The sequence below is a fragment of the Gymnoscopelus braueri genome (genome assembly GCF_963280865.1).
Source record: "Gymnoscopelus braueri genome assembly, chromosome: 10".
Lineage (NCBI taxonomy): Eukaryota > Metazoa > Chordata > Actinopteri > Myctophiformes > Myctophidae > Gymnoscopelus > Gymnoscopelus braueri.
In genome coordinates this window covers 31,274,514-31,285,547 of record NC_137611.1, presented here as the reverse complement: position 1 = coordinate 31,285,547, position 11,034 = coordinate 31,274,514, and the positions used below count along the sequence as shown (strand labels likewise).

The 11,034-nt window shown below is 44.4% G+C and overlaps 1 protein-coding gene across 1 annotated transcript in view; it reads left to right on the top strand.

Moving 5' to 3' along the window:
• Positions 1–6,260: 6,260 nt before the first annotated feature.
• paxip1 (PAX interacting (with transcription-activation domain) protein 1) overlaps positions 6,261–11,034 on the top strand; it is a 28,100-nt gene continuing 23,326 nt past the window's right edge. The window contains exons 1-4 of the mRNA XM_080439547.1: positions 6,261–6,457; positions 8,903–9,037; positions 9,684–9,727; positions 10,731–10,794. Of these exons, the coding sequence (XP_080295673.1) occupies positions 6,377–6,457; positions 8,903–9,037; positions 9,684–9,727; positions 10,731–10,794 (324 nt within the window). The 5' untranslated portion in view covers positions 6,261–6,376. The remainder of the gene's footprint in view (positions 6,458–8,902; positions 9,038–9,683; positions 9,728–10,730; positions 10,795–11,034) is intronic.

Sequence of the window (11,034 nt, the reverse complement as noted above, 5' to 3'; positions counted from 1 at the left end):
TAATGTAGCTGTCAAAGAGATGATCCCAATTACTGGCCCTAATTGGCCGCATCTCAGTTTGTCAAGGTCTTTTAGAGCTGATGCCGCCGTGATTCAACATGCTGTGTGTGTGTGTGTGTGTGTGTGCGTGTGTGTGTGTGTGTGTGTGTGTGTGTGTGTGTGTGTGTGTGTGTGTGTGTGTGTGTGTGTGTGTGTGTGTGTGTGTGTGTGTGTGTGTGTGTGTGTGTGTGTGTGCGTGTGCGTGCGTGTGTGAGAGAGAGAGAGTGCACATAAGCTGACAGTTGACTTGACACCTTCTAATGAATGAAGTAATTATTGCAATTATCTATGAATAGCAGAAGATTGGACTGCAGAGGAAATTACATCTTTTAAAATGACAGGTAGCCTACCCTACACATCCCTGAGCAAGATAAGATAAAAAGAAACAGTTCAATTACATTACAAAATTCTTCAACAAGCCTTCAGTGATGATGAAAACTTACAGTATGTCATCGGTGATGACACTGGTGATGAGAGGGATGGTGGTGGTCCTTGTCATGATGATACGGAAGAGAAAGAGGATGATGAAGAAGAAGAAGATGGAAAACGTAGTTTGGTGAAGCTAATCAAGAGACAACAAAGGATAAGAAGAGAAAATAGATGATTATATAGGCTTATAGAATGGTAATAATGAGAATGATAAACGTAAACGATTGTGGTGGTGATGATAATGATAATGCAGCTTTTGCTGGACTGGATGTCACATCAATACATTTTACCTTTGTATTATGTATTATATGCATTTTTGATTTAATGCTGGACAAAGTTGGACAAAGGTGGACAAAGTTGCCTACTCAACCCCATACTTGAGTCAAAGTATAGATACAAATATTACTCAACTAAAAGTGAAAGTTGCTCAGTCAAATTTGTACTTGAGTTAAATACTGAAGTACATGCTTTTTGAAATAGGCTACTTAAGTATTCAAAAGTACAAATTACAAAGTACATTTCTTTTTAATATCAATACATTGGCTGTATTAAATTATGTAAACAAAATAAAAAAATAATAATAGTGAAAATAGCAGACCCACAAGCTCACAACGTTCACATCATGATGTAGGCTATTGTGAGCTTGTACATGCTATTTTCACTGCCGGTATTTGAAACAGGCATTAATTCATACTTCATACTTTTTCCCTTCCGAAATGTACTGGAATCAAAAGTAGCCTACGATATTTGTCTTTGGGATGTAGCCTATAGTGGAGTGAAAGTCCAAAGTATCTAAGAATATAAATACTCAAAGTACATAATCATACTAAATATAATAATACTTTAATATATTTACTATATTTCAATGGAAAGAAGAAATATCATTCTAAACTGTATGGTTGCCATGCAAAGCATGTCAAATGTATGCTATGTGTGTATAGCTTTTTGAGAATTAGATGCACATTACAACAGTGGCTCTCAACCTTTTCAGGCTGCGACCCCCCAAAATAATCATATTTGAACTCAGTGGCGTCAGTTCAGCAAAAGCTAAGGTATGGCATGGTTAGGGTTGCCAACTCCCAGAGATTAAAATAAGGGACACCTATCCTGGGCACTGAAACACATTTTGGGGTCAAACCCCCCAAAATGCATATAAAACTATGCAGTATACCTATAACACAATAAACACAATGGTTGTTACGAACATTCGGGGCATACTCGCCTATCTCCATAAATGGAGACAAAGGCTGATGTTATAGAATAGCTAGGAAAGGAGATTCCTAAAACACACCTAGCTCTGACATCAGAACACTCCTTCTAGAAACCCCATATACGGGTATAACCGGAACCATCCAGGACTGACATCATAGTCCCCGGTTTGGGCATGATAGACATAGCCAGCTCCATATGTGGGAAGGCCTGACACCACCTGACATCACCACCGTGATGTCAGGAGCCACCCTCAGGGTTATAAAACAAGCCGTCTGTCAGGGTTAATCTCATATCATCATCGACATTAGACCCAGTCCTAACCCTTCCAGAGTGAACAGCATAGACCCAACCAGGAATAACGCATCAGGCAATGCAGGGTAATCAGCGACGCTTGAGGAACATATTGACCCTACACAGAGTACCAGGACAACTGGCTGGCCGTACAAACCAGCTAGGCCTCTCAGTGGCTCTTGAGCCCGGTTCTAAGCAATCAGCCGATTATAAGTGTTTCAATGGTCCTTCCACCGGAGAGCCGGATTCAAGACTTACTGTAGGGGACAAGACTTACTGTAGGGGACTGTAGGGGCAACATGCCAAAAGTCACAAGGAAAAGGAGACACCAGGGGCGGCGAGAGGACTCCGATCCTGCCGTTCGGACCTCAATGAGAGATCAGGCAGCATGCGACCCGATGGAGGGGGTACTGGCACCCACCACGGCAGTAGAGGCCTACGTGGAGGAGCTGGTGGTGGGCCTCCGACGTGAAGGAACACAGAGAGCGCTCCAGCAGCGGATTCAACAGCAGTCTCGAGCGAGCCAAGAACTGTCCGGAGGAATGAGGAATGGGACAGACGCAAGCAGTCCAGTGCTAACCAATGGTTCCTCACAGGGACTCCGGACTGGTCCCGACACACAGGGACCCATCAACCCCCCACCGGAGCCGCAGGCCGGTCCCAGCACGCAGGGACCCCCAGCTCAGATCACGGAGCCCATCGAGGCCTGAACGGCGGTCCCATCGGGTGACCCGTTCAAGGCAGGGTAAGACCTTTCCTCCGCAACCGATCAGGGTTCGGCACGCCGGAGACGCAGCTCATCAGCGACCGATCAGGGTTCGGCACGCAGGGTAAGACCTTTCCTCCGCAACCGATCAGGGTTCGGCACGCCGGAGACGCAGCTCATCAGCGACCGATCAGGGTTCGGCACGCAGGGTAAGACCTTTCCTCCGCAACCGATCAGGGTTCGGCACGCCGGAGACGCAGCTCATCAGCGACCGATCAGGGTTCGGCACGCAGGGTAAGACCTTTCCTCCGCAACCGATCAGGGTTCGGCACGCCGGAGACGCAGCTCATCAGCGACCGATCAGGGTTCGGCACGCAGGGTAAGACCTTTCCTCCGCAACCGATCAGGGTTCGGCACGCCGGAGACGCAGCTCATCAGCGACCGATCAGGGTTCGGCACGCAGGGTAAGACCTTTCCTCCGCAACCGATCAGGGTTCGGCACGCCGGAGACGCAGCTCATCAGCGACCGATCAGGGTTCGGCACGCAGGGTAAGACCATCGAGGCCTGAACGGCGGTCCCATCGGGTGACCCGTTCCAGGCAGAGTTCCACTTCCTCCGCGACCGATCAGGGTTCGGCACGCCGGAGACGCCGCTCAAGGCCTGAACGACGGTCCCATAGGGCGACCCGTTCAAGGCAGAGCTCATCAGCGACCGATCAGAGTTCGGCACGCAAGAGACGACACTCGAGGCCTGAACGGCAGCTCCGTAGGGCGACCCGTTCCAGGCAAAGTTCTTCTTCAACCAATCGGGGTTCGGCAAGGAGGCACCGGTCGAGAACCAGGAGCAGAGCCCACCAGGAGCAGAGCCCACAGCGCAACCGGCACAGGACGCCACGCGTCCCTAGCCCCCGACGGGCCGTTCGGCAACCGGAGGTACGCAGTCCACGCAACACTGCTCGGACACATAGGATCCGAAGTCCACAGAGAGCTACCCAGCCGTATAAGAGACCTGTAAACATAATGATGAATACTACAAACCCAAAACCTGCACAGGCTCAGAGGTGGAACGAAAGCAGGAATAACAGAGCATATTGTCCATACTGTACACAGGAGAAGCACACGCTGAACTACTGTGCTGGGTTCAAGCAGTTAACGAAGGATCAGAAACAGCGCTGGATCATCGAAGCAGGGAGGTGCTGGAAATGTGGAAGACCTCACCATTGCGACCTACTCAAGAAATGCTCACAATGCAACCAAACCCATTTGGACATTCTCCATGACGTACAATCTCGAGAATGGACGAAGGAAGGACAGGGGCCTGGAGAGGATGAGCACCCGCAGGTCTAGAGACAACCGCAGGTCGAGAGACAACCAACCGCAGGTCGAGAGCCGTGACAATCAACCAACGACCAACGACGGATCACAACCTGTCACCAAGATCATGCATACCACCGATGGGTTCCTGTACGGGGCGGCAAAATATCCTCCTCATGGGGCGGCGGGACAAAATATCCTCCTCATGGGGCGGCGGGACGCATCTCTACCGCAAGTACTGTATGATGAGTCAGAAATGATGAGCAGAAGAAGATGGAGACACAGCCAAACCCTCGCCGACCAGTTCTGGAAACATTTCTTGAGGTGTTACCTATAAAACCTCCAAGTCCGGCAGAAATGGCACATCGAGATGGCAGATCGAGATGGCAGACCGAAAGGAGGAATAAGAGAAAGGAGAAGCAGAGGCTAGGGAACATCCTGGAGGGATTACGTATTTCCACCGGAAATCCGTGGGGCGGCGTATGCCAGGAATGTTCTTGAAATATTTTTACGTGTTTCCACGGGAAACCCGTGGGGCGGCTGTTACGAACATTCGGGGCATACTCGCCTATCTCCATAAATGGAGACAAAGGCTGATGTTATAGAATAGCTAGGAAAGGAGATTCCTAAAACACACCTAGCTCTGACATCAGAACACTCCTTCTAGAAACCCCATATACGGGTATAACCGGAACCATCCAGGACTGACATCATAGTCCCCGGTTTGGGCATGATAGACATAGCCAGCTCCATATGTGGGAAGGCCTGACACCACCTGACATCACCACCGTGATGTCAGGAGCCACCCTCAGGGTTATAAAACAAGCCGTCTGTCAGGGTTAATCTCATATCATCATCGACATTAGACCCAGTCCTAACCCTTCCAGAGTGAACAGCATAGACCCAACCAGGAATAACGCATCAGGCAATGCAGGGTAATCAGCGACGCTTGAGGAACATATTGACCCTACACAGAGTACCAGGACAACTGGCTGGCCGTACAAACCAGCTAGGCCTCTCAGTGGCTCTTGAGCCCGGTTCTAAGCAATCAGCCGATTATAAGTGTTTCAATGGTCTTACACCTGCATTAGGCTACTACTCATGATGATTTTTTTCAATTTTGTATTATATATTTTTTTAATGTTTTGGAGCCACGGTATGGCATCTGCCCTACCTTGCCATACCCAATTGATGCCCCTGTTTGAACTGAGGACCTCCCACCCTGACAAACACTTGGAATGTGTTGAGGCATACATTTAGTTTGACTCAGTTCCACAGATAAATATTGTGAAAATAGCCAATCTACAAGCTCACAACTCTGCGAGGCGTTGTTACTTTAGATCGGCTATTTTCACAAATTTTGCTTTTTCTTATATTATTTGGCCAATGTTTGACCAATTTATATAGCATAGTTTGTTGATTAATTTTGATGCAGTAATGGTCTTTTTTTTTAGGTATTAAAAAGATCTCAAAAGTCCTTAAATTGTCACTTCACTGTCATCTGGGGACCCCCCCAAAATCATGTGGGGACCCCCCTGGGGGTCCTGACCCACATGTTGAGAACCAGTCATCTATGCCATGCATATCTACAATCTTCCCATACAAACATCCGGTTTAATTGTACTGGGGTGGGTCATTTCTATAATAAAAAGGTATCATTACAAAGATCAGTCTGAGGATTTAGAAATTTAGAAGACAATTAGTTTTGAGTATTTTTTTAAAACAAACATAGATTATAGAAGAATAAATGGACATAAATGGACATAATATAAAGGTATGGTATTGTGAACCCCCCTGTGTGTTTCCAACATGCTGCAGTCCAAGGCGCGCTCAGCCGATTTTGGCCAACGTTGCCATGTCCGTTATTATAAGCCGCTTTGGGCTTGTTTTTCTGTAAAGTTGCTGTAAATATTGGTTAGTTGCGGGTTGTGTTTTTTTGGGCTTGTTTTTAAAGTGTAATTATTTGGGCTTGCTTCCATTGTTTAAACCAGTTCTCAAACATTTGCATGTCAAGGAAGCCCAAATTAATGTATTTCTCCGCAGAAGAAAAGCAGAACAAATGTTTAACTTTCAAATATATTCCAAATATTTTCTCTTTTCAAGATATTTTTGAAATTAGCAGATCTACAAGCTCCTGTGAGCTTGTAGATCGGCTATTTTTAAATAGCCAATGCTCTTGCCTCTTGTGGCTTCTTTTGGGTTTGTTTTCCTAGACCTGGCTGCTTATTTCTCTCTCAAAGACCTGGCAACACTGGATTTTGGCGCTAGAGTGTCTGAGTGAACGGACTGAACTCCAGTCATACAGACTCTCAATGTTTATATCCTGCTTTTAATTATTTTGTATCAACAACACCGCAACATTACGAACGTTCATGGACAATCATCATGTCTGACGACGAACCCAAAGTCCCCGATGAGCTCTTCAAAGACGTCAAGTATTACATTGTCGGGGACATTGACCAGAAGGTGAGCCTCACCACCACTGTTACTGTGTTAAAGCTTAGCTTAGCTTTATTAGCACTGATCCCAATAGGAAGTCTATGGGACCAGAGCAGCTAGCTGCTGGACTTGTGGCTAACCTTGCTAAAGTGTAAGAGACGCCAACTTTGTGTGTGTGTGTGATCTGGCATCCCTGGCATTGTGTTTGGCTTTTGCAGGAGATCATGACATAAATAGTGTCACTTTTAGGTTTGGCAACGAAGCACATTCTGCAGTCAAACCGTGAATGGTGGTGTTCTTAAAGCCAGCTAGCATTAGTGAAGTTTCGCTAGCCTTGGATCAAGACTGTCATAGATGTATTTTATCGATTTTTACATTTTTATATATCTGTTTTTGTATATAGATATCGTAGATATAAAAATGTCAAAACCGATAAGATACATCCACGATAGTCTTGATCCAAGGCTAAAGTTTCGCAGTTTGACAGATGTGCTAACTGGTAGCCCCTGATAGCTTGCATGTTATCTTTCTCATTAAAAAGACTATCAAATTATCTTTCTGTCTGTCCTTGTGCTCTGGACAAAATGTGTGTTTGCAGCTTTAGAATGCCAGTTTGCAGCGCTGTTTGTGAACCGTTATTAATTATTACACAGAAATAATAACACTTTTCGTTTGCACCAGCAGTGTCTTGCTTAATTGGGCGCCTGCTTGTGCGCATGCGTCGCTGCTGTTTGACTGAATGGTACCCGCGGACCTGTCGCACATGAGTGTACTTCCTGCCAGATAGTGATCCCAGTCGCTCACACATTTGTTTTCATATTATTGAACTAACAGTGATCTTACAAACCAACCACCTCCAGGCAGCTTGTACAACGTTACACTGTGATTGAAATGTTACACTGTCTGCTGATCATGAGGACACGTGACCTTGTGTTTTCCTCTTGGAGCTGAGATTTCGTTTGTTGTTGTTGCAAGCTCTTGTTGCAAGCTCTAGACTATCATAGATGTTTTTTTTTTTTTTACTGAGTCTGACTTACTTTCGTATCTACGATAGTCTTGGCTAGCACCCCCCAGTGCGTCCTGCACTTTCACCAGTAAAGCCCGTGCAACTCCGTACATGTAGACAACAAATATATAAGGTGCTTACCCGGTTGCCCCAAATGTTAACTCGCGCTTCGGAGTTTTTGTGCAATGTATTAGTCCGTATTATTCAATAGATATGTGTTTTAATTCCGTCTGTGGTCGAACGCGTTTTTTTCCCCCTCGTTTACTTCCTGTTTACATTGAGTGTAATACCGGCTTTCACCGGATGCGGCCCTTCACTACCGCCCCTTGAGGAATACAGGGAACTAAAACTTCCACACAGACGGAATTAAAACACACATATGAAAAATGCGGACTAATACAGTGCACAAAGACTCCGAAGTGCGAGTTAACATTTTGGGCAACCGGGTAAGCACCTTATATATTTGTTGTGTACTTGTACGGAGGAGTACGGGCTTTACTGGTGAAAGTGCAGGACGCACTGGGGGGTGCAAGGCAAGACTATCGTAGATACGAAAGTAAAAGTCAGACTCGATCAAATACATATGATAGCCTTGATCCATGGCTATATTTAAACCTGCACTGAAAAAACATTCTATTCCATCTTATTGATGATCTTCTGCTATCTATTACACAGAATGACCAACTGCTTATATATCCTATATAAGGATGCAAATACATTTTAATTGCCCTATAAAGCCTGCCCCTACTGGCATTTATGTCATTTATGTTTAATATTATTCTTTATTAGTATTAGTATTAGTATTATTAAAAGGTAATGTTATTAGATCTATGGTCACTCAAGTTTTTGTGTAGCTACATTTCCAGATCTTATTCATCTGAACGACAGTATTAAGGTACATTTGTCTCTATGTGCAGCTGTGCAAGTCTTCCAGTTGACACCTTTTGTGAACTGATTTCTAAGTTCTAGAGGTCATCTGTGTTGTTAGTCGTTCGGTCCATTTAATCGTACTTGATGGCTCCTGTAGGGTCTCTCTATAACAGTTTGAAAGTCTAGTTTAAAATCATGGTGGGTTGACTGAGCCTGGTCTGCATAATTTGTACTTATAGAGTCTGGAACACAAAATATTGTGAAATAACTGACAGTGACTGGTACTCATAATCAAAACGATACTGAAGATAATGCTAAAATTATTGTGATTTTCTCAAATAATTGCGATTAGGCGATTTCATGACCGGCGGACTACTGTCTACTAGTCCACTTACAGAATGTTGTGCAGTGTGTTTGTGGTTAGTCCTGTAAGTCTCTTTGTTCTTTTCGGTTGTGAAGGCACAATGAACCAAAGCAAATTGACTCATGTAACCCGTACTTGGCAATCAATGTAATTCAGATTCTGTTATTGTAGACTTAGTGTAATCTGCTGCAGAATTGTGGTCTAATCCAGTGTTGGTCTTGACTCTGGACAGGTGGTGCAGCTGTTGAAAGCGGGGAAAGGCAAGGAGGTGTCCTACAATGCACTGGCCACACACGTCATCTCCGAGGACGGGGACAACCCGGAGGTCAGCGAGTCCAGAGAGGTCTTTGACCTGCCGGTTGTCAAGGTGAGAGGCCTTAGATTTAGGGATGGATGCAAATTATCGATCAATTCATTAAGCCATTAAGACCAGGAACGCATCTGTGTCATTTTGAGATGTCTTTGGCTATTCAAAAATAGCAGATATACAAGCTCTGAGCTATGAGCTTGAATATCTGCTATTTTTGAAAAAAATTGAAAATACGTGGCAAAATCTTGGATTATATATATTTTTAAGCAAACATTTGTAAAATATTTTGTTCCAGGAACCCTCAGAAGCAAAGATTTGAGTTACAAATGTCCGCAAAAAAAAAAGAAAAACGTTTCATGTATCTATTTTTGAATAGCCAAAGAAATCTAAAAATGACACAGATGCTGCTTTCCCGATCTTAAAGGGTTAACCGATAGTTGATTCACCTGACCTTATCCATCTATCGATCATCAATCAATTGATAAGCGGTGATTTTCCTGAGAGAACCTGAATATACTATTACTAGTCGTACCAACTGCTTAGTAGCACCCGAGATAAAGACAATGCTGAAACATTCTGTTAGCATTTATCTTGCTCTGGCTGAACAGTAAACCATAACTACTAGACATGGTAGTACAGCACAGAATGAGAGACCAGAGCATATTAACATTGAAACCTTGTCCTCTGTTCTTTTTTCCCCCAGCCATCGTGGGTGCTGTTGTCAGTGCGATGTGGAGACCTGTTACCGTATCCTTTCATCAGTAATTAAAGTTAAACATGCAAAAATGCTAACATGTTTTGTGTCTGAACTAATGATTTTTCCCCTAATTCTATTAATCATAACGGATGACAAGAAAAGTCAGATTTGAACTTTGGCTTAATCCGATTAATGAAATCCTTAATTACTTATTCAAAAGTAAGAAATGGAACGTAATAGATTGATTAATTTCAATTACCCTTTAACCAGTCTGTGTATATTGTACTAATGCCAATAAAGTATACACATTTACCAGAAGACATTTTGGAGAGAGCACTTAACAATGGAATTAAAATATTCCACAATTAATATTTAGTTTGAATGATCTCTTATGCAACAGACATCAGTTGGTGTGGATACTAAAACAGTTGGATGTTCATTTATGTGCTAAAAGTGTTCCACCATCAAGTTTCTCCAGATGAGCACACTTGAGGAGGCACACTGTGAAACATAACATGTTATCTCCGTGTGGTGGATCTTTTCAGTGTGATGGGACATGGAAGGCTGATGACCAGCCGACACAGACTCAGGGCGCATTAATCACTGGCCTCTACTCCCTCCTATCCAGCATCAATGTCTGGAGCTCTGAGTTGCTAGCACCGCTGTCACACCGCGGTGTGTCCATATAAGTGGTGTGCCCTCTTGCCCTCCTAGCTGTGCCTTGGGTTGGATCCCACAGTGCCATCAGGTCTGGCTGCCGGACACAATGCCCAACCAGCCTCATCCTTCTCTCCCTGACCTTTGTCCGTTGACCTGTAGTAGGAGGCCCCGTAGAGGTCCATCTTCTCACTAGATGCATTTTCTTGTAGCCAAACAGCACCTGAGTAGAAGTGGCTTTACGTAGGTTAGGTTTTTAACAAAGGATTAATCAAGGTCTCAATCCCAGCCAGGGTGGATTGAAATTGAAACATAGCCCGTATGAATATCGCCACAGTTGGATTCATGCTCATGCTTTATCGTATCGCTTCCTCTCCTTAACTGATGAAATTGCAGGGTTACTGGCTTCTCCCCTGAGCCGGGGCAGGTATTCTTTGGGGTGACCGCTTGTCTGCCCAGGGTAAGTGTGTGTGTACTTTTGCAAGTTTGTGTGTTATGTGCATGTGTCTTCGGAAATCCCTTCATTTAATGTGTACTTTGTGTTTGCTTTATTACAAATTAACTTTAAAATGAATCACAGAATGTTCTAGCAAGCAAAAGTATTTGTATTGCGTGTGTTTACCCACATCTATGTGGGTGTGTCTGAAATCCCACCTCTATTTACCAATTTGGGGGGGTTGTTATTGGGTTGTGACTCGAG